The following is a 23,953-nucleotide window of genomic DNA, read 5'->3' on the forward strand; positions in this document are numbered from 1 at the left end:
TTTTATGGGTACGAAGGGGGGGGGGGGGGGGTTAAGTTTCCCCCCCCCCCTACATTAATTCTAATGGTCATAAAAATACTTTCACATATTGTTAGAAATAACAAATCAAAATATTATACTAGACACATTATTTCTTATGAATATTTCAGGTAAGTAATATCGTCAATTTCACATAATTATTTTATTCTAAATTTTTATTATCGTTTTTAAATTTGTTAAACCCTTAATCATTATTAAAATATCCTAACTCGATGCATAAAACCTTATCCCGAAATAGGGGACATGAGTTCACGAACTTAGAAACAGAGCAAAATTTTGTCACGAAACAGGATCCAAACAAGAGGTCCGCAGAACAATTAATATAAAAAAAAGTTCAAACTATATAACTATAAATTATGTATTAACTTACTGTCAAAAGACCAAAGTTTAGCATACAACAGCTTTCATACTGATATCATGCTTGGTTATTTTTAAATAAAATGTTAAAGTCGTAAGAGCCTTAATATACCGAAGTAGGGGGCACTTACCTTAATAGTAGAATGTAAACCTTTTAAAACCCCATCATAATACTAATCTTCACTAAACGGCCATTATAAGGTTGAATTATGAACAACAAAAGTTTATTTCAACACTTGCTTTAACACCAGTCACCCATTCGCACGCTCCGTAGAATCCCAGTGTGTTTACACGATAAATTATGAATTATACAAACAGTAGAATATATTTTATTACGCTATAAAATCGAAAGACTGAGTACAACCACGCACTGATCGTAGGAAGCAACTAAATGGACCAAGGCTGAAACAGAATACAAGAAACTAATTCAGTAATAGTGCATGTTTAGTCTAACATTTTACGTGTAGTTTTTTTTCTATACTAAAAATATGTGTATGAAGTAGGTATTATAAAGATTCAGCAGTATTTAATATTTCAATATTAACAAAAAAATGTTTGGTTCTGTCGCTCGCTGATAAAACCAACAAGCTTTTAATTCGCAATGTAGTAAACACTAAGACTTAATCAACCGACTTCAAAAAAGGAGGAGGTTCTCAATTCGACCCGTATGTTTTTTTTTTTTCTATGTTTGTTACGCGATAACTCCGCCAATTATGAACCGATTTGAACTAATCTTTTTTCGGCGTATAGGTAATACCTCAAGGGTGGTCCCATTTAAATTTAATAATAGAAAAAACAACCCCCAAGGGTGGAAAATAGGGGATGAACTTTTTTATACGCAATATCTCCGCCGATTATAAATCAATTTGAACGATTATTTTTTTGTTGAATAGGTATTATTAAAAGGGTGGTTTCATGCGAATTTGAAGAAAATATTTCACCCCCAAGGGTGGAAAATTGGGGATGAACTTTTTTATACGCAATATTTTTAATTTTTAGTTTTTTTTTGTGTTCACGCATTTGAAGTCGGTTTTATTTTTTTTTTAAATTAATTATTTTTGCTTTGTTATGGACAGCTAGTGAGCTTATTCTTTGTCATACAGTTTTTATCGTGCACCCTGTGAGCTTTATTTTTTTATTTTCTTATGACTTCATGCATGTCTTGATTATGTAGACTCCTATACTTTCATTTTAACCCTATATTTTTCATATTTTTTTCCTAAAAAAACTGTTTAAAATTATTAGACTATGGAGATACAGATTTTGTTTTCTGTCTTGGGCTTTCAAAGAAAAATGCTTTTCAATTTAGAATTATTGTAATAATAAAACTACAGCGAAGTATAATCATAATACTTATAGTATAAATCTCGTGTAATTTCAAATTTTAACAAAAAAGATTTCGTAACGTAAACACATGTCTTTTTATGACCTCATAATTCATAAAGCTTGTAGAAGCAGCAGCTTAGCTTTATTAAATTACTTATCCAATGAAATTACATTACAATAAAAATTATAACCGGTACACATTGCTGTTTAATCTATTTGAAAATTAACAACTCTTACAATCTATCAATTATTGCAAAATATGTATTAAACTTTAAAATTAATTACAAAAGTGCTTCGCAAACATCAACATTTACCAATCCCTGAATTTACACATTCACACAATGTACAAATAATAGGTAATTTATTTAACATTGAACGTTCGACGAGAATCTAAATGAATACATTAGGTTTATCACATGTCATGTCTAGACAATAGGCCGCCAAACACATCTTACGGATCGTCAGACATAAAGTTCAATGTACAAACAGCAAGTCACATTTTTTCTGAAGTTGGCACGCGAACGTTCCCACATACCATTGTTAAAGTCATTGTCTGTCACCGAAATTACACGTGCGTTAATATCTTTTTTAAGAAAAACAAATGCGAGTCGCAGTCGAAAAGAAGTTCGAAGTACAAACGGCCAGTATTAAAAAGTTGTTTACAGACCGAAACTTTCCAAAAAATACTGTTCTGACTTAATTTACTGTGTCTGTCGCCTTTCTTGGACATAAAACTTTTAAAGAATAACATACTCGTGACTTTATTGTTACACATCATTGCAGAATCGATAAAAGGGCCTTGAACTTCAAGGTGTAAGTTCCGTAATGTAGAAATGTCACGCGGAACTAACGCATTCGTGATCAGCCCTCGTGATTGTGGCGTAATAGAATGCTCAAACAGTAGGGAGCACCGAAAGATAATCTTCATTACTGCCAAAATGACATAATTTGCTCGAAGCTTTATAAGGGTGAACAGTGAAGCCTAGTGAAGTAATGCTTTGGCGTTGACAGAGAATATTTTTTGAGTGCGAAACTTTTCAGATACAACTTCTGTACTTTTATAAATGTAAAGGTGAGATTCCGTTGGGGTTCATTTCAAATGCTTCTCGATGTAGCTGGCCTTGCCAAAAAGTTTTCAAACTTTGATGGATTCTCACCTTTACAAACATATTCAATACATTGCAATCGCGAGTACCCAATTCTTAGTGAAAACTAGACTGATGATTCGTATATGACTATTTGGACGATAGGCGGCTTGGCCTGTGGGGTGGTGGGGGACGTGATGTCTCGTATGACAGCTTCCACTGCCGCCTCCCACTCCAGCTGACGTTTCTCTGACAGGCCTTCCTTGCCGACGCTCAGTCGCGGCATTGTCACCTGCGAAAGATGCAACTGTTGCAAACATTAAAATAACGTGAAAATAAAATAAAAGTGTATAGCGTAGGTAAACTGATGAGCCTACGCATTGACTTGGCTGATGGATAAAGGGCATAGATAAAATAAAAATGCAGCATTATGGAAACTGGAAAATAGTGGATTTTGCCTTTTCGTTTAAAAATCATGGCAGGTGCTTACATACAAAGTAACATATGGATAAGTTGCAGTAAGCTTAATAAATATCATGTATTGTAAGATTTCACCAATTTCGTAAGTAAGCACTTACAAAATAATGTTTTTTTAAACAAGCTTTGTAACCAAACGATATGTTTTGAGAGCATTGCGACTGCAGTGCATTAATTATGGGTTCTGCATAACGCTTGAGCTAAAAGGTTCTGGCAACGTAGCTGACCCAGCATCTTGGCGCCGAAACTACTAAGCCGATTTGGACAGAGTTTATCACTTTAACGACTTTAATCTGCAGTTATAACGTGAGCACATTATTCATAAACTGTAGCGAAGCTGTGTTCAGAAGGCTCGATGGATTGCAAATTACAAAACAAAAAAAAGGCTCCATTGCGATAACATCTCTCCATGAACAGTAAAGCGAGTTAATTACGTCGTTAAAGAGTTTACGCCTAAACTACTTGTTGGACTGATAGATCTTTCATGTTTGTAATCAACGTGTGAAAAATCTATAAACAATCCGAAGCGTTGTATACTTTTCAAGTACCTTCTTCGGAATCTCTGTGCCCTGGAAAATCAATATTTATGTTTAGTTCGATAGTTCTTAGTTTCATATTTCATGCTTTTGTTTCTTTTTACATTATCAGCAGTAAAATGAAAAGTCGAAAGATCTTAGACAAAATGGAAAGCTTTTGTAAAAGATCGTCCTCTTTTATAAAATGTGATATTCTTAGCAGACCACTAAAGCGGTGGTCTCAAATTACTCAAGCTATCGTTTTACAACAAAACGGAGTGAATATTCGCTATCTCTACGAGTTCACCGACATTTCCATTCCGAAGGTCCCTAGCGTGCAGTTTTTTGAGATACCTTCATGCGAAAGTCACTAAGGGTGCGGTTAAATACGCGAGCTCAGCGACGAGTGATAAGTCAGGCGTTGTGGATAAAATCGTTCTTAGATGAACTTTTGATAAAACTTTATTTTTTAAAAGATTTTACAACTAAGTAAGTACATAAGGTATATTGAAATTACGCTCAGAACTCAATAGATCAAGCATAGATTTTAAATACTGTCAATTGAAAAAATCGATTACCTACTTCAGATGAGTTCGGACCTGGGCTGGGATCCTTTAAATTGCCAGAAAAATAACTTATAGCCGAGTCACGCTTGTGCACAAACGTACTTTCAGCTCGTCACACAGTATGCGCTGGATTACACTTGGACCTTTACTGAAATCGCTCTACAAAATCAAATTAAGCTCCGTAAGAGATCCGCTCTAACCTCCGCTCCGCTCCGCCTATGCACAAAATGACATTACCTAGTCCGCGGTCGCGGTATCGGCCACCGCGCGACTAATGCGGTTCTTACGTGCCCGCGGGGAGTTCGCTCTACTTTATTATCACACTGTTTACAGCCGTATCACGCTGGTTCTACAGTTGATTAACTCAAGCTTCGTTCGTTAAATTCAAAGTGATTGCTTTTTTTAATATTCGACCCATAAAGCGTTGGAGTATATTTAACGTAAACTGGGAAAATCTGAAACTATAGTAAAAAAATGAAAATTGTTTTTAAATAAAATTTAACTTCGGGCCTTTTAATTGAAGACTTTTGAGCATTTTGGTACCTTGGAAACAATACAACACCCGTTGCAGGTTCGAATCCTGTTAGACGCCGAATCACGAACGTTTAACTCTAATTGTCAGGGTAAAACTAGAGATACCTAATAAACGTATTTATTTTAAATCTGAAAGGTTAATTATTATCTCATACCCCGTGGAACCTACTGAAAATTTTGTACAACTGTGAAAAACTTGAAGATGTGACTGCAAAATATCATATTCAAGATGTATCATCTCCTTGCATCTTTAGTAGGTAGGTAGCTCTTGTCAAACACTGATAAAATAACCCTTTCTGTATCATCTGTTGGGTCAAATAGAAATGAAGGCATCTACTAATAATGACACTGAGACTCAGGTGGCCACGGCCAGGCATTAGCAAATTGCGTTTTAGCTGGCCCTTTAAGACATGCCTTTAACATCCACCCTTTCGCAAGGGGCTCGAAACGATGCCATTTGACAAACTGCAACTGGGCTTCTAAAGTTCATTCTTAATTTATACGACTAGCTTCTGCCTGCGGCTCACTCGTGTGGATTTAGTTTTAAATATTTTTTTTTAATTTTGATAAATTCTGAATTCCTAAACTTAACCAGATTATTTCAAAACATTGCATTACCCTTTAACATTTTTACGCCAACAATTTTTCCATTTGCAATTTTCCCAAAATCGCGTGTGAAAAATCACCCGTTCCAAGAAATTCGTAAGTAAAGGACAAAATAAACCGTCTTACTATGAATCACAACGCTGAAAGTATATATATATATATATATTTGGAGCGAGCAGAGCGACTGACGCATCGCTCTTCCGGGTGTTTTACTCACGAATACTTCAACCTCAGCATATCATCACTACATAAAATATATTAAACACAGAGATATTTGATATTGACAGACACGCAGCGTGGGACGTTCACCAACAAGGTGGACCGACGACATCATAAAGGTAGCAGGAAGGCGCTGGACGCAAGCCGCTACTAATAGCCCGGTTAGCCGGGCAACATGGAAATCATTGGGAGAGGCCTATGTTCAGCAGTGGACGTCTTATAGCTGAAATGATGATGATGATGATGACATTTGATAATAAACCAGTTAATTAATAATAATTAATTCATCCAGAATGAACTAAGAAAAACATTTACGAGGATAATTCTCTTCAAAAAGTAATTTAAACTAAAATGAAACGAAACGCTTAATTACCCCTAAAATTAAGAAATAAATTCCAGCTGGTACGGTACACTCGACTATATTTAAATTGTGATCTCCAAAATAAGAAGCAAGTAAAACTTTTGACTATACTTCGTTAGATTTAATTTAATTAAAATGGAATGATCTTCGGACCGTGTTTTAAATAACCGTCCCTCATTTTCCATTTATTTTGCTTCAGAGCGTTGACTTATTTCAAAAGATTTTTTAAGAACACAATATCGGTATCAGCGAATAGTGTACCTTCAGTTTGAGGCTTAATATTGTCCCTATCTCGATACGATTGTCATCTAAAATGGAATTCAACCAACAAAGCAATCATTTTCTGATTCGCTTTCTCATCGGAACGGCATTCCATATACTTTGATGGTCAATTCGTCGCCACAGATCGTATCATCGGTGACGTGAAACGATTTTACGTGCAATATATTTGGGAATCACCGCAATCACAATAAAAAGGTCTGTGTGTGTTACTACGGCCTGTATCTTTAAAAAAATAATAAGGCATTTAAGTAAATGGATTTTTATCGCAATAATCATTTTAGCTCATCAGCCCACTGTTGGACGTAGACGTAGGCCTCTGCCAAGGTAGGTCACAGACATAAGTTCGAAGGACTTGTCAAGTCCTTCGAACTTATGGGTAATACGTGGATGACCTAGTAGTGCTGCGGGTAGCTGCTGACAGATAACACAGAACTGTGACATCCAGTCCAGGAGATGACTTCTTAATACTCACGCAAATAAGATATTTTACGTTTTCAAGGTACCAGCCATTATACGTAAAAGAAATAGAAAGTTCTTAAGGCATCGAAATAAAAGCTGTCTTTCAGGTCTGTTAAACAAGCTACTTGTTCACGACACACGCGCGCTTTGAGTACCTTCTAACAGAAAATGTATCAAAAGCTACCACAAAGTTAGGAATCTTAGTCGAAAATCTGACATCGCACAGACAAATGCACAACGCGTTACCCGTTTCACGTCACGCGTCTGAACTTTTGTAATCTTCTCGAAGGTCGCGTCAAGACAGCTCTGAAACTCTGACGTCACCGCCAATGCTTTATGTTTACGATCGAATCGGAAACTTATAAAAATCACAGCAACGTCCGTCTTGCCGATTGTAAAACCGAAACAGCAGTAAATATATCATCCGTTCCGAATCGATATATCTTACTTACCGCAAACAATCTCTAATTCCGCACTGAAATGTTTACGACAGTGAATAAAAATTGCGCTCGAAGCGATACAATTTATTAACAAACTTATGTGAATTTTGCTACTTTCATAGAAAGTTAATTAGAGTCCCTCTAAGCCTAGGCTCAAACCACCGACTTTTTGTCGGGCGATAGTTGGGTCGGGCTGTTAATCAGTATGAACTTGAACATGTATGAAAGTGCGTACATTACATCAGCCGATTCTTCATACAATTAAAATCGGGCCCAACTATCGGTCGACGAAAAGTCTATAGTCTGCGGCTAGGCTAATAAGTAAATACGGCTGTCTCGTACTTACATTCCTATTAAATTATCAGTTTTTTAACACAAGTTACTAACTAGAATTTTGATAGTTCACATAAACATTTTAGTTATCATTCCTAACATAGTAACTATTTCGCACACAAGATTACTCTCGTCACCCCAATTTTTTATTCAAATCGAAACAATTACACTTTAACATTCTGGCATTTAAGCGTCACCATTTATCCTGAACCTCGGACCCGCGCTCAGATTTATTATTAGTCGAGAGTCGAGACAGCCAGTCTCATAAAGTTGATCTTTCAATTAAAATGCGGCCGTCTGTTTGTCTAAAAGTTTAGGAAATAAACTAAGTACGTATTGCCAAAGCGTACACCGAATTTTATTGGGCACTAAAACTAAAAGGGTGGCCGTTGCGACATTGAACCACGTGGCCTCGATCCGAGGTATGTAAAGGTTCGACAAAACCAACGCGTGCAGCCCGCGTGCACGATGGCGTTAACGGTGGCGATGGCGATCCTACTGATTTCTACTGGAGGTGTAGTGTGAGTTTACGTCAAACGCATTCGATATCGACTGCGTAAAAAAGTGATATTCAATGTTTGAATTATTCGATATCGACAGCGTAAAAAAGTGATATTCAATGTATGACGGATTGTACAGCGCCCCTAGCGGAAACTGTCAAGAACTAAAATCTCAATATTTTTTTAACGCAGTCGATATCGAATGCGTTTGATGTAAACTCACACTACGCCCTCTGATCGCCATCGCCATCGCGTTCGCGGGCTGCAGGCGTTGGTTTGGCCGAACCTTATGTAGGTACTCTTCTGTATGTATAAGCGGCACCAATAGAAGCTCACATCAAATTATATTTGCGCCAAAGTGCTTCTCCGCGTTGCTTGCTTACATTGCCATTATTGGGGACACTTTTGCTAATTACTTTCATTACAGTGATCGATGTCAAATGAGGCGCGCTGAAAAAGCTACGAGAACGTAATAACCAATTTACGCTTTAATAAATCTATTTTATTTACCACAATCAAATAAATTCATTAGATTTCGAAAATACACAACCAAGAACCTTCTGTGATCGAATTCAAACGTGTTTTGGAATAAGTAATTTAAAAAAAAATATTTTTTTCTCAAACTGCAATAAGCGTAAAAATGTTTCGTTGCGCTTAAACCTGTCAAAATTTAGTCGTGTGGTATTCAAGATAGCACCGCCATTTCCTCGGAACGATTCATTAATCTTGAGTGGATACATTGCTGCACTCTGGTTCCACTAGGCTAAGAAGTAATGTATTTTCTCTACGTGAAAGAAATCTGAAACTCTCGAGATATAAAACGGTCTAGATACTGAAATTCAAGCTGAATTTACAAGCCCAGTTAATTAATATTTAGATTAAATATTAAAGATCATTTATATCAAGGTAATACAACAAGGTAGATGATGTTAAAATAGTTACAGCTCAGCTTATCTCACCAGCATTTTAATTTCTGTATTATGACGTATACGTGCCCGTTATTTTATCCGATGAAGCATAAATAGTTAATACGCGGTTCCGTAATGCCCCAGTTCCAAAATCCCTTCATAATACAGAGATTATTTAAATTCAAAAATATACATTCATGCGGCGCCAACAAAAACAGTAAAAAGGCTGGCCGAATATATTATTTTCGACAGAAATAAACCCACATGCCTAAGTTCTTAGCGGAGTTATTCTGTTGCAAATAAATTAGAGAGCGCTCTGTTTCACAAACAAATGAAGCCAAAGGATCCCGCCGACCCGAATAAACGTCCGGAACGAATGCGTCTGTCGCATTTTTAACGAATAAAATGCAGAGTTTTCGTCAAGGGAAAACAAAAATAAATTAACGAAATTATTGAGGTGGATATAGAGACTTGATTCTGCGTAGGATTCTTGTTTTAAATACAAATACTTATTATTAAACCCTTTGGGAATCTTTGCAAGATTTATACAAATTCGAAGCAAACATCGTGTTTTCAGACTCAAATAACGTTTAGACTGGATAGTCCTGAATTGAAAACACCTAAAACATTTATAGACTTAGAAGATACACTCTACAGTTTGACTTTCCCAGCATCGCGGATCGTCTAAAATACTCGCAATTCCGCCTAAATATATTTTGGCAATGTTGAATATAAAATATGTACCTTTTTTCTTTGCCTTTAAAACAGGCTTTTCAAAAGAAAATAATTTAAACACAGAACCGAGGTGAACATTCATAAATCCAAGTCCCCCACACAATAGGTGACTTTAATTTCCTCAGCCTTAAGGCCAAACAAAGAAACGCCTTTGTTGTTATTCCGACATACCAAACGATGATGTATGATGATGCATGCATTTGGTATAATCGGATGTTGAGTAAGGTAAGGTATGTTTGTTACACATCGACTGAACTTTAACATGACTTGCCGTCCAATTATGCAGACTGATCTATTTACATCCATCACCTATTTAACATGTTACTGATGAATCTGTAGCAAATGAACAACTACCCATAAAATAGATTTTTATGTCTTTGTTACACGTTTTTGTCAATTTAAAGGTGAGGAAAGCCCTCGAGAATTTGCCTGCAATGACAGCCCGAATTAGTCTTATCTTCATCATAAGAAATCAAGAACTTATTAGAAGTCTGTTTAAGTGTTTAATTCAAGTAGCAATTTGTAAGTATTCGTTTAGTTCTACTTTATAAAATGTACTACGAGTAGAACATCTGTTTATAGAAGCCAACAAACACAGTGTCAGTCAGCGCGCGTTTTCTGTTTACGCGACAGACAGCGGCTGTCGACACAGCGCATTGATCTCTGACGAGCTCTGCTTCTGCCAATTTGCCTCTATCGACACCGAATGCATCAAGTTGCTTTTAGAAAACGATGATGCCATTTCTGCGAAAATTTATCAGATCAAAAACAGAAGTTTAAGCCGCCGAGATAGATTTTCTTATCAAAATCACATTTGTGTAGACGTTTGCGTCAAACAAACAAATCAACAAAAAGTGAATACTTTTGAAACAATTGAACCTAAATAAACTTAACTACAAGCAGCCCCGCCTTCTGTCCGACGAGTATAGGTACCTACCTAAGTATTTTATTTTTGTTACTCATACGTAACTTTAAAAATAATATTATCAAATTCCAACCCGCATAATATTGTTATCTAGATGCTGTGCAAATGTTTGCGAAATTTCCAGTTGCATTCCGTGACCGAATTTTGAGTAGTAGACACTAGACAGTTTTCCGATAACTGCAGCCTGGATGCGAAATGCAGGCAGAAAATGCCAATATGCAATAAATCCGAAGAGAGACAATGGGGTCGAGAGTCGAAGGTAATATGCATTTATTTCTATTTAACCCACAATAGCATTGCCAATTAATACCGGACGCGTTTACGATCACCCATTCCATGCCCGACCTTGCCCTAAAAAGTGGAGCGACACTTACCACAGTAAGAACTTTCCGAAGGTCAGACACGTCGACTCCACGTCCGGCGTCACCGAGTCTTCGCAGCGTGTCCGCCAGCGGGCCAGAGAGCGCCCGTAACTGTTGCCAGGATCTGGCGTACTGCCGTCGCACCAGCTCGATGATAGTCGAAGTGAGAGCCAACCCGATTAAAATGTAGAGCGTGCATAGAAGCATGTATTTCGGCCTTTCTGGAATAAAACGAATTACGTCAGAGTAAGGTTCAAAGTTGGGTGCAACTTAAGCCCGGTTTGAACTAATGCATGCGGATCGCAACCAGCTTTGTTATCCCGATCACAATATCATGTTAGTACTTACTAGAAATAAGTACATAGTATAAAACGAGAGTTGATTAAAATGTGTCTACTAGACAGCAATAAATTTACAGATTCATCATAAATGTTTTAGCCGTCATAATATTATTTATGTATTTGTTTATTATTTTTTAATACCAGAAGTATTTCTGTGGTCAGAAGCAATAATGTTCGATACCAAGATATATGTACGACTACGAGTGTATAATATTTATGTTCAGATAAATGGCCGTGACATAAAAGGTCATGGTTCGCGGTTAACATGGCTAAATTTTGAGGACTGGCACCATTTATCCGGTGATTAATATGTCGTTGGCTTCTGAACACATTTGGCGACATTCTTACTTTGCGGCAGACGCATATTTCTGTGGGTTTATAGAGCACGAAATTCCACTAAACTTAGCGACTTTCAAACAAACGAGAGGTCGGAATGGGTTCCAAATTCCAATATTCACCACGATCGCGACCCGAAACCATTACGAGAATAACTTTGTCAACAGATACAACAGAAATGGGAAAGGTTTGCACAACGTTTTCAAATAAGGCTAATATGTAAATGTGTCTGACCCAGTGGTTGGCAGCGCGTCGGAGCTGGGACAAATGACTGTGGATGAAATAGATATTTGTCTCTGGGCTGAGGTGTTTGCCTTACAAGCGCTATTTATCGTTGCTATGGATACGGTAACATCCCACCCTTATTTATCACGCCTGGCTAAAGCCCAGGCTACATGTAACAACACGGAGTAAGCATATGTTCTTAGAATATCTGTCGGCTCGTGTTTGTTACAGTACGGCTAGCACGAAAAACTTTCGAGATTAAATCGTTTGCGTACTCGAATCGCAATCAAAAGATTTAGTAAGAAAACTACAACAGCGCCCTTGTGAACGTGTCGTAAAGTGAACTTAGTATGAGATGTGGTTGCACGAAACTATTTTGAGAATCAAAATTGTCAAGTTATCGTTTAATTCAAAGATTAAGTATCGAATTTTATCGAATAGGTACGCAAACGATTCGAAGACAAAAGTTGTTCATGCTAGAGGTACTGTTTACTTATATGTATGTAATATCTTACTAAAGGTAAAGCAGCGTTATATTGAACAAGTTGATGTTTGCAACTGTTTTAATTTAATAATATAGTTAGGTTGTCTATTCAGAAATAACGTAATAGTGATGACATTGTTTATTAATGAATGCTTTATGATCCAAAAGTATTTTACGACTTGATTTTAAAAGTGTAGCAGTGTGATCTAGGTTTAATTTTTGGGGTGTCACGGTATGATTTATTTATGTAGAGGAAATGTAGTGATTGAAAACATTGGAATGAATATTTACATACTTGGTACCAGATCCCCAAAACCAATGGTGGTCATGGTAATGAAACAAAAGTAGAAGCCATCGTAGAAGCTCCAGTCGTCCTCCCACATCTTGAAGAGGCCTGCTCCAGCAGACAGATACACGAATAAAAACCCCACAGCACCAAAGGCGTATAGAGACCTCTGACTTGCTGGGTTCGCTTCACTGACTCTTTTACAACACTCTGGAAAAAATAATTTCTATTATTCCCTTAACACTCGATTGAATAACATGCAATTTGGAAAGGACACATGACTGAATACAAGATATTTTTCTTTTCACGCGTCATTATGCATGAGCATGAGCATTCTGATTATATTGATTAAAGAAATATTAGCTACCTTATGACTTTGTAGCATGTTCCACGTAAAGAAACCAAAAATACATTGATAATTTAAGTTGAAGACTTAATAACAAAGATAACACCTATTATCTGTGGAACATTGTCACCAATGAAAAATTAGTAGGCAAAGTAACCATGCCATTATTGGCTTATTTTGTCAAGATATGCGTTAATATTCATAAGGTTTGTATTGGTCTAGTGCATATGAAACGATTATGCACACAGCCGTGATACTGTTATCGATCAAACTTTATGAAGCACTTTATACTTGATTCGCAACGGCACTTTTTACTATTACAAATTAGGAATGGTGCAGTGTGTATGTTACTCTCTTGAAATTAATTGCAGGCTTTGAAAATAGTAATATAGAGTAATTTTAACATTAAGGTTTAATTAATTAGACTCACGGGGCATTGCAGGCAACTGTTTAGCTATAAACGAAACGCAGGTCGCAAACACTCGACCCAGGTCGGCAATAACTGTTAGCGTCAATGGGATCCCAATAAGTGCGTAAGCGATGCAGAATAATCTCCCCCAAAAAGTTTCGGGAACAATGTTCCCATATCCTAAAAGAAAGAGTTCATTACATGAGAAATACAAATGCAAATAATAATCAAAACACAAAGATTATTTAATCCATAAGTATAATACCTTGAAGTAAATCAAAAATAGGTTTAAATAAAACTATATTAGGTACCGTGACTATGCAGTTACATTTGAATATTATTGCCGATGACTCAATTTTCATTCACGATTGAAGTCGGCACTCGACACGCAATAGGCCTATAATGATTGCTATCTAATAGTCAATATGCTGTTGAACACATTTCAATATCTCACTCAATCGCTAAATCTATACTTATAATAAATCTGTAGAGAGGTCAATTCTGTACATGAAATATATTTTCAAAATAACTATCAGGGGGTGATCGATACTGATGCCAAAAATGCAATCAGTAAAATTTTTGTCTGTCTGTCTGTCTGTCTGTCTGTCTGTATGTTCCTTATAGAAACAAAAACTACTTGACGGATTTTAACGAAACTTGGTACAATTATTCTTCATACTCCTGGGCAGGTTATAGGATACTTAAGAATTCCCACGGGAACGGGAATTAGTGGGAAAATCTTTTTGTACGAAAAATCTAAACCGCTTAAGTTAGACGCTTGAAATTTGACATGCAGGTACCTTAGTAAACTAAAAGCTTAGTTACAACAGGATATTGCAAAATTCCCACGGGAACGGGAGTTAGCGGGAAAAAACATTTGTATGAAAAAATCTAAACCGCGTAAGATAGACGCTTGAAATTTGGCATGCAGGTATCTTAGTAAACTTAAAGCTTAGTTACAACAGGATATTGCAAAATTCCCACGGGAACGGGAGTTAGCGGGAAAAAACATTTGTATGAAAAAATCTAAACCGCGTAATATAGACGCTTGAAATTTGGCATGCAGGTACCTTAGTAAACTTAAAGCTTAGTTACAACAGGATATTGCAAAATTCCCACGGGAACGGGAGTTACTGGGAAAAAAATTTGTATGAAAAAATCTAAACCGCGTAAGATAGATGAAGGGGGTAAAACGGGATCCACGCGTACGAAGTCGCGGGCGGCCGCTAGTTCTGTAATATAAGCTGTAATGCTTACATGGTCTTACACACCTATTGTGGTGAGCACTGTGGAAGAAAAGAATACGGCTTGTAATATGCTCCATTTCTCTTCTAGGGGTGGAAAATTTCTTTCTACTTCTAATGATAGGCCACTCGAAGATGCTTCTTCTAAAACCTACGAAAAAACGGAATTTGATAAATTAAATAAGTGTAATTTATCACTGGAATAGTAAACGCCATAAAAAGGGAACAAGACTAACCTTTTCATAAAGTGCTAATTGATCGCTGAGTACTTTTTCAACACCAGCATCTAATGTGATGTTCCCGTTGCGTTCGGAAACGAAGCGTATGAGGTTCCATCGCTCTGTGAGCAAACGCTCCCGATGGAACTCTTGTTTGGCTAGTTCTGCTGGATATTCTAATGCTCGGAAAACCTATAAACATTCAATTCAAATTAAAAATGTTATAGTTATTAAATTATAGAATTACAGTAAGAATAAAATGTTAGTACCTTTTTGTCTACAGATCTTAAAGTTCTAGTGAAACAACAGTTTTAAATTCAAAATTATAATATAATTATATCAAAAACAATAAATTATAGCTAATTATCATAAACCAAACTTAAAAGTCCTCAAATTCCTTCGCATACAAACATTTATCAGACTTCATAAGCTTACTATCATCAAACTCTGGGAAATTTCCAATATCGCCAGAGTTTTTACAGACAGGTATGTAAGGCGGAATTACTTTTAGATGTAGTATCGAATTCCAATTTGATTCAAAAAACCACTTATGGCTTTTAATATCGAAAACGCCAGCCTTAAGGGACCCTAAACGTTTTGAGGGGTCTACTTCTAATAAGCTCTTGACTAACGACTTGCAAACCGGTGTCATTACGTCTGGTGTCTTAAATTGACCAGCAAGCACTTTTTCATACAATTTCATCGGATCAGAACTGTAGAAAGGGGGGTACCCAGCAACCATTTCATAAATTAGAACACCCATAGACCACCAATCCACAGAATACGTGTATCCCTTTGACGTTATTATTTCTGGGGCTAAATATTCTGGTGTGCCACACAAAGTCCATGTTCGCGATTTCAAAATCTTGCAGAATCCGAAATCTGCTAATTTTATAAACCCTGTTCCACATATCAATATATTTTCTGGCTTGACATCTCTATGAATAACGTTACAGTGATGGAGGTACTCCAACGCCAGTACCATTTGCGCTGCATAAAACTGTGCCAGTGGTTCAGATAGTACACCCAATCTCTTAATCAGACTATAGATCTCACCACCAGGTTGATAAGGCAACAAAAGGTAAATGTATACGTTGTCTTTACAGCAGTAATCGAGCGAGATTACAAATGGAAAATTGACTCCCTGTAATATTTTCTTCTCTAATAGCAGTTGCTTGATACTTTTCTTTTTCACTACAGCAGCTTTCTCGACTGCTTTCATAGCGTGATACACAAAAGAAGACTTTTCTCGCACCAAGAAGACAGTTCCAAATGCACCTGTTCCAATAGTTGAAATTTTATCAAAATCTTCAACCGATTTTGGTTCATATTCTTCGGGCCTGCTGTATCTTTGCACAAATTCTTGCTTCAAGAGATCTAAATACCGCTTGTGATTTATCTGAAGATCGTGAGTGTATCCTCTAGTTTCGATCTTACTCATAGATTTATAAAAATATTACTTGACTATTGGTTTTAAAATATTTATTTAAACTTATACCAAATTGCTTTCAAATATAACTTTTAATCGTTTTCTCATACTCTAACGTGATCGTAATAAATTTCATTATTTTGACATTGCATCCAATCTGAGACCACAGTGTCAATATAAAGTCTCTCTTCTCTCAAAACCTACAATCTATCGAGGTTTCTCTCAATTAAAAATACTTTATGCTATGTAAATTACCTAAGCCTAGCCGCAGATTTCAGAACTTTTTGTCAGTATGGACAATGAAAGAATCCACATTGGTTTTACTGATTCTTCATACAAATTAGATCCTAATTAAATTAGGCCAATCAAATTAGGCCTAACTATCGGCCTGTCTGCGAAGAGTGTTATGTTAAAAACCAAGTCTGCTCCATTTTTTTCTTTTTTTGTCTTAATTCTGTGATTAAAGATACCATATCACCTGATATTGTCATTTCATTTAAAAATTTCGCAACTTTATGTATCTTCTCGAACGTGTAGCCGTGTTTCCCTATACTAAATGGATTACGTATGAACTGTCACAGACCATTTAAAATTATCGAAATTACTTTATTATACACAATATCAGGGTGGAGATGATTTAATTCACTTACACAATCATGTTATTATTAATACAAAATATATTAACTATACAATAAAAACTAATCGCAAAAAATATCAGTAATTAACTCTCAACCAACGTGGCACTTATTTGGCCAATTTATCAAAAATCTTCGAATTCTTTTTCGTAGAGGCATTTAGACGCTCGTCTCAACTTGGGTTGAGCTATTTCTGGAAAATTACTTGTGTCTCCTGGTGATGGACAAATTGGAATGAACGGTGGCTCAACACGTTGATGCAAAATTGATTGCCAAATAATATCATTAAACCAAGAATGACTTTTTATATCATACACTCCTCCTTTTAATGATCCTAAACGCTTTGTTTGATCTGTTTGGAGTAGTCCTTTTATTAGTCCTTTGGCTTCTGGGCTAATTGAATCTGGGCATTTGTATGAACCTTCAAGAATTTTCTCATATAGCTTGCTTGGATCAGACGCAAAGAACGGGGGGTGTCCAGCTTGCATTTCAAAAATTAATACACCTAACGCCCACCAGTCTACTGGGAATGAATATCCTTTAGACATTATCACTTCTGGTGCTAAATACTCAGGAGTCCCACATAACGTCCACGTTTTTTTCTTCAATACTTTACAAAATCCAAAATCACAAAGTTTTATATAGCCATTTGTATCCACCAATATGTTTTCTGGTTTTAGATCTCTATGCACTATTTGACAGTAATGCATATATTCTAAGGCTAAAACTACTTGACTGGCATAGAATTTTGATAGGTTATCTGAGAAGTTCCCATACTTTTGTATATACGTGAACATTTCTCCGCCCGATATGTAGGGAAGTATGAAATAGAGATACAAGTTGTCTTTAAAAGCGACGTCCAGGGTTACAAGAAAGGGGAACTGCACACACTGTAGGATTTTTTTCTCCAGTATCAAATGTTTGACGTGTTTTCTTTCTACGACAACTTCTTTATCAACAACTTTCATTGCGTGATATGTGAAAGTACTTTTGTCCCTTACTAAAAACACTTCACCGTATGCACCGTTACCGATTGCTTTTATTCTATCGTAATTATCCGGAGTTTTCTCAAATTCCGGTGGATCTTCGAACTTCTTCTGAAATTCTGCCTTTAACATCTCCAAATACCTGTTATGATCGTGATGATTCTGTTGAGTATATGAGGACTTTGACATGCCCTGCCAATGTTATTATAGTCCATTTAAAAATCCTCTCAATCATAAATTATCTCAGAAAAATAAATTTGTAAAAAATCATTCTAATAAACTTTGTCTAAATCACATCAAACTGTCCTTATGACATTAATGACTTAAGAGACATTGTATTGTCATTATAGACTTGATTTGAAGAAGGTTTTATATTTGCACATAACATTTTTACGAAGAGTCCCAGACCTCTAAAAATTCATATTGAATTAAACAAATAATAAATAAGTAAGTAATTATTGGTATTACTAGGTATTAATTAAAACTAATAAGTTTAAATAAAACTTTGTGATGGTTGTTAACAACATTTCAGGAACGTAAAAACTTTTTGATGGATTCAAAAAGCTGAAAGAATAATGTGACGCTACTTGGCTGTCGTTTTTACTTCTTGCTTCTTTTTTTCGAGAAAGGTGAAATATGAAAAAGCTTGGTCTAGAAATTAACCTTATTTTCAATTGTCGTACTAATTGAAGATTGTTCAAGCTGCTTTCACAAGAAACTATTGATAGCATGGCAGATGATGCCAAGCGCCGGACTTATTCGGCTAACTCTGGAGGATACCCTCACACAAAACAAGACCAATATGCACAATACTTGAGGAAACTACACCAAGACTTTATAGAATCTTGGAACGACAAGGCCGAAACCAATGCCAAATTGGAGGACTTTGAAATTCACAAGGTTTTGGGTACAGGTGCGTTCGGGGTTGTATTTTTAGTAAAGCACCAGATCAGCTCAAAATATTATGCCATGAAAATGCTAGAAAAAGAAAAAATTGTGAAACTGAAGCAGATAGAGCATAGCTACTATGAAAAGAAAATTCTATGCGGTCTGAATTTCCCATTCGTGGTTTACATGAAATACTTTTTCAAAGATAACGTTTATCTGTATTATGTTTTGCCATTTATTGCCGGCGGTGAAATGTTTTCTCATCTCCGAAAAATGGGGAAGTTTGAAGAAACCTCTTCAAAATTTTACGGCGCTCAAGTTATATTAGCTTTGGAGTATCTCCATGCCTGCGAACTGGTATACCGAGATCTGAAGCCGGAGAATATTCTCATAGATAGAACTGGCTATATTAAAATAACCGATTTTGGTTTCTGTAAGCTGATACGTGGTAGAACTTGGACTCTCTGCGGTACTCCAGAGTATTTAGCACCAGAGATTATTCTAAGTAAAGGTTATGGAATGTCAGTAGATTGGTGGTCCTTGGGGATTCTGTTATTTGAAATGAGTGCAGGTCACCCACCGTTTTATGCCTCTGACCCGATGAGGATTTATGAGAAAATTGTATCAGGAAAGTATCGATGTCCGTCGCACTTTTCACCGGAATTGAAAGATTTGATAAACCATGTTCTTCAAGTTGATATAACACGTCGTTACGGGAACTTGAAAGATGGAGTCTTAGATTTCAAAAACCATAAGTGGTTTAGAGAGATTGACTGGGACAGCCTTCTGAACAGTCGGGTACATCCACCATTTATTCCAAAAATTCGCTCCCCTGGTGACTCTACAAACTTCGATGTTTTTGATGAAGAAAAGATAAAAGAAAGCCCGGTATGCTTGTTTGAGGATGAATTTGCAGACTTTTAAAAGAAACATAAGCTGACAAAGTGTTTTGCCTTAATAAGGATATTTTAAGTTTAATTAGTTTCTTAAGACTTATTTTTGTTTTTAAGATAGAAACTAATGTGTTAAGTTCGGTACTATTATTTAGTGTTAGCATTATGTCATTTGTTAAGCATTGAACGAACATATTAAATGTGTCTTCTTGTACTTTGGCCTTTCATTTTAATTAGATTAGCTAGGGAATGATTGGTTTCTAAAAAAACACCTCTAAATTGAGCATACATTGGCCAAATGCATGATATGAGAAAGAATTCGTTAGTTACTCGTACCTACCTTTACTTGACTAAAAAGGCATTTTCGATTATGGTTTACTTATTCAAAAAGGCAAATTGTATTTAATTAGGGATTCAATTACGCGTGAGAAAAAGGTTCCAAATATATTTTGAACTTAATCTCTCAATCTAAAAGCTTGATACGAGTGATGTTGTCGGTGCTAGTGAAATTTTATAATTCGTACATTAATGGTTTTCAAGGTTATGTCTTACTACTCCCACGTTCCACAACTTCCAGTAGTTATCAAGATTTTCAGTAGAGCTACTGTCATACGAAGTCATATACATAGAACTTTCTTTTCTTAACAGTATTTTCTAGCGTTATCAGTCAGTTTGAAGTCGCCAAATAACCTAAGCATTAACTGCCAGTACATGAGACAAACATGATACGTACCAAGCCTCCTCCAGCAGTATAAAGCATGAGCGCGACGAACAACCCAACATGTGACAGCGCCGCCCTGGGACACAACTGCCCCCACCGCGACTTGGGCGGGCCGCCCATCAAAGTCTCAGTCTCCCACGTCACGCTCTTCACGTTCTTACACATCTTGTCACGCGGTCCTTCTCACTGACACAAGCATCTTCAGATTGCCTTTAATTTTTTGGACATGGTCCATTTATTGTTCCCGTCCATTACGATCTCTAGGTGAGAAACAGGTATATTTTAGTTTTATAACAGCCGTAGGTAAATAATATTGTAAAGCGACAGTTGTACGAATTTTGGTAAAATTAAGGTTTGATATTATTTGTTAAGATGAGTCTCCTTTAAAGCACAGTTGCTTATTCATTGAAATTGAAACATTGATATTTCATGTTCTATATTCGTCTCTACGTTACTCGTTCACATTAGTTAACAACGAAATAAGTCCAATTACTGTATTTCAGAGGAGTACAGTCCATAAGAAATGTACAATGAATTTTGCGAGCTTCATTCATCATTGTCAGAAGCTGTCTGCATTAAGATTTGTATGTCCCTCGAGTTATTATTAATGTAATGATGATTTTGTATTCTTTCCCAGTTCCGTGTAAAAATAATTTGTTTACTCATATAATCCCTAAAGCTCTGATACATTGATAACACTATCCCCAAAGGTACCTGTTAAACATATTGTTTCAATTAGAGCTAACTACCCAATCATTAGAAATACGAGTGAACCGTTTTGTTCCCCTAGGACCACAAATTGAACCTCAACTCCAAAAAAAAGGCCAAGAGCTTCCTTGTTGCGGATAAAAAAACTTCTTTATACACTGCGCCAAGGAGACCGACTTATATTTGCAATGATAATAAACGACTCGGGTTGATTTGATCACGGGTCGCCGAGACTGTATCAATCTAAGTTATTTTATTTGTTTGGTGGTCACGTACCGTCGTAAAACACTTTCTCATAAGCACAGATCTTTTGTGGAAAAAGAAATTGTTTCTTTTTCCTTGAAAAGTCACCACAAAATATTTCCTAAATATTTATTCATCTTCTTCTATTGTGCTTTGTAACCGCTAAGGAGTGATAAGGTTATTGCCCTGGATTTTTGTACCATCATTGGCGACTGTCATAGCTCAGTCTAATGGCTTAACGAGCCTTCAGAAAGTCGTGATACTGGACGTAGGTATTACACCCCGAACGACAATATTAATTGCCGTCAGAAATGCCCTAACAAATCTGGGAGAAACTACACGGAGTGACTTTTCTATTAATATGTTCTCATCTATGAATCGAACCCAGCACTTCAGAATTCAGGGAGTACACTCCTACTTGCCCGATTTGAGTATCTAGGTCAGTGTCCGTTATGACAGTATGTATTGGCTTCAAAGAGAAACACGTCAGCCAAATGAATGCATATTTTATTAGAACCCTCCCCAATTCGATTGTCCAAAATTTTGCCAGTTCAATTCGCAGCCTGTGCAGACATCTGGCTCGATTAAACTTTTACAATGATGTAGTGTCTGGTGTCTATCGGTTCATTTGGTATTACAAAATATGTATATCTACCTACCCATCCCCTGAGAGACCGATAATTAATTTTGGGACCTTCAATTTAAGGTCCACGATAGCTTTTGTAGAGAGAATCAAAGCTTGCTGTTGTGTTGTAAACTTCAATGTGGAATCTAATCTTGAATAGTAGGTTAGTTAGACCCTAAAGTTAGTTAGACCTAATTTGATAAAGGGTCTTCCCTTCTTTGTGTCTGATTCTGTTGAAGATTTATATCAATATGGTAAGAAACCATAGTGTACCTATAATAAGAGAGCTTCCTTTCTCGGCCAGAGTCTTTGTATATGTGCTTGTTTTATTGTGACCACCTGTAGCAATGCCTGTATCCAAGACTCTAGATTTACATTTCTTACTAAAAATATATACCTACTGCATAGCCTAAGTCCAAGAGTTATTGAACATCTTTATTTTGAAGACGTAGGAGATAACCGTAATTTTTGCATTACTAAATTTATTGTAACTGCAGCTTTTTCAGATTACATTTTAACCTTGAAGGAAATCGTACCTAACCTTAGATATGATAGACGCTTTGAAAGAAAAATATCGCATCCTCGATTTTATGACGAATAGCACTTTGAAAACTTTGCAGTTTCGATTCAGTTAAATCTTCGATACTTATTGCTTTGTTTTTCAACAGAATTTATTATCTATTGAAAGTTTTAAGAACGTGAGTAAAGCGAAAATAGATTCCTAAGATAAACTAAAAGTCTTTTAAGCATTCCGATCTATATTTAATTAAAGTGGATACCAATTTCAAGGAGCAAACGATTCTGAATGAAATTGAAAAATTTAAGCTATAAATCTTAGTATAAGTTAAATATTTACATTCCAATGAAGATATTGATTTACCGATAAAATTTTAATTTAAGTATGCCTGTTGTAAATCTCTATATTACACATAGAGTAAATTAAATTAGGTGTAATGTCTTGAACAATTTCTTACATATCGTAGCATAAGTACTAAAAAGTTTAGTAGTTTTCGTTTTCAATTAACCTTATTAGTGAGTTGCGAGTATAGCCCAGAACACTTGACTTCCAACACGACAGGTCTCACGTAAAATACTAAAGTAAGTAAATAACCTGCAATGCCGTATTTCGTTATATAAGTCGAGCAGGACTAAAGAAAAACTAGATTTGGATCTGGATACAAGACTGAACTGGAAGCAATCATCACAATAAATGAGACGAATGGCCTTGACCTCCAACATAAACTTAGTTTGACTGAGAAGCAATAAACACGGCCTGTGATAAATCACCCGACAATAGACTGAACGAAATCAAACCTTTCAGATCAATTAATCTTCGAACACTTTACAAAAATTAATTACTCCGTCACTGTTATTGAATAGAACTTCTCAAAACCATCATCAATCTAGTTGCAAAATAACACTATTCCACTTTCAAAAGCACATTAAACTTTTTAGACTAAAAACTCATTTTAGTCCCAATAATTAACTACAAAAAAAACTGGCAGTTTAGCGTAACATTTAAATTAGCAATTTAGAAAAGTAGACGAGTCCATTGAAGTAAACAGTTATCTGTTTGATAATCTAATACCATTTAAAACGATCGCGAGATTAAATCAAAGTTGAGTACGAAGTTTTGTTCGCGAAATATTCCGAGGGCGGGAATGCGGACATCCTCCCGGTTGGGCGGAACGCGAATAACTGAAGTACTGAACTCCAAACAGTTTCAAAGCTCCCGAGCACAATAGGTTCACTTAGGCAGCTTTTAGCAGCCCCGCAATATCAAGTCGCCAAATTGAATCCAAGTTTTAAGTAATGCACATTCTCTAGTCAATATTTACTTAAGTAAAAACCTTGGGAATTTGAATGGAAATTTTCTTCATTTTCCTACAGTTTTAAGATTAAATTGC

At 36.2% G+C, this 23,953-nt stretch overlaps 4 protein-coding genes across 6 annotated transcripts; 1 reads left to right on the forward strand and 3 right to left on the reverse strand.

Moving 5' to 3' along the window:
* Window positions 1–1,693: 1,693 nt before the first annotated feature.
* LOC135073172 (TWiK family of potassium channels protein 7) lies at window positions 1,694–23,725 on the reverse strand. Of its 3 annotated transcripts, none has more exons than XM_063967238.1 (8): window positions 23,635–23,725; window positions 20,483–20,730; window positions 14,937–15,110; window positions 14,728–14,851; window positions 13,478–13,636; window positions 12,711–12,911; window positions 11,042–11,250; window positions 1,694–3,114 (listed from the first exon to the last, which is right to left on the reverse strand). In XM_063967238.1, the coding sequence occupies exons 2-8, from the start codon at window positions 20,633–20,635 to the stop codon at window positions 2,935–2,937; spliced, it is 1,200 nt and encodes a 399-aa protein (XP_063823308.1). In that variant the 5' UTR covers window positions 20,636–20,730; window positions 23,635–23,725; the 3' UTR covers window positions 1,694–2,934. The 3 variants fall into 3 exon arrangements, with proteins under 3 accessions (XP_063823308.1, XP_063823309.1, XP_063823307.1); XM_063967239.1 differs by having other exon boundaries at window positions 1,694–3,099; window positions 23,361–23,725; XM_063967237.1 differs by having other exon boundaries at window positions 23,361–23,725.
* On the reverse strand, window positions 15,283–16,486 carry LOC135073579 (cAMP-dependent protein kinase catalytic subunit beta-like). Its single transcript, XM_063967748.1, has one exon. It carries the CDS (start codon window positions 16,357–16,359, stop codon window positions 15,298–15,300), a length of 1,062 nt encoding a protein of 353 aa, XP_063823818.1. The 5' UTR covers window positions 16,360–16,486; the 3' UTR covers window positions 15,283–15,297.
* LOC135073580 (cAMP-dependent protein kinase catalytic subunit 1-like) lies at window positions 16,978–18,268 on the reverse strand. Its single transcript, XM_063967749.1, has one exon. It carries the CDS (start codon window positions 18,155–18,157, stop codon window positions 17,108–17,110), a length of 1,050 nt encoding a protein of 349 aa, XP_063823819.1. The 5' UTR covers window positions 18,158–18,268; the 3' UTR covers window positions 16,978–17,107.
* LOC135073581 (cAMP-dependent protein kinase catalytic subunit beta-like) lies at window positions 18,586–19,932 on the forward strand. The gene has a single exon (XM_063967750.1). It carries the CDS (start codon window positions 18,698–18,700, stop codon window positions 19,778–19,780), a length of 1,083 nt encoding a protein of 360 aa, XP_063823820.1. The 5' UTR covers window positions 18,586–18,697; the 3' UTR covers window positions 19,781–19,932.
* Window positions 23,726–23,953: the final 228 nt, after the last annotated feature.

Source organism: Ostrinia nubilalis, chromosome 7 (assembly GCF_963855985.1).
Source record: "Ostrinia nubilalis chromosome 7, ilOstNubi1.1, whole genome shotgun sequence".
Lineage (NCBI taxonomy): Eukaryota > Metazoa > Arthropoda > Insecta > Lepidoptera > Crambidae > Ostrinia > Ostrinia nubilalis.

Coding starts and splice junctions, on each gene's coding strand:
- LOC135073580 (XM_063967749.1), bottom strand. CDS start 18,157: ATGTCAAAGTCCTCATATACTCAACAGAATCATCACGATCATAACAGG.
- LOC135073579 (XM_063967748.1), bottom strand. CDS start 16,359: ATGAGTAAGATCGAAACTAGAGGATACACTCACGATCTTCAGATAAAT.
- LOC135073581 (XM_063967750.1), top strand. CDS start 18,698: ATGGCAGATGATGCCAAGCGCCGGACTTATTCGGCTAACTCTGGAGGA.
- LOC135073172 (XM_063967238.1), bottom strand. CDS start 20,635: ATGTGTAAGAACGTGAAGAGCGTGACGTGGGAGACTGAGACTTTGATG. Junction 15,111..20,482: donor ATACTGCTGGAGGAGGCTTG/GTACGTATCATG, acceptor GAATGTTTATAG/GTTTTCCGAGCATTAGAATA. Junction 12,912..13,477: donor ACAGTTGCCTGCAATGCCCC/GTGAGTCTAATT, acceptor TATTTTTTCCAG/AGTGTTGTAAAAGAGTCAGT.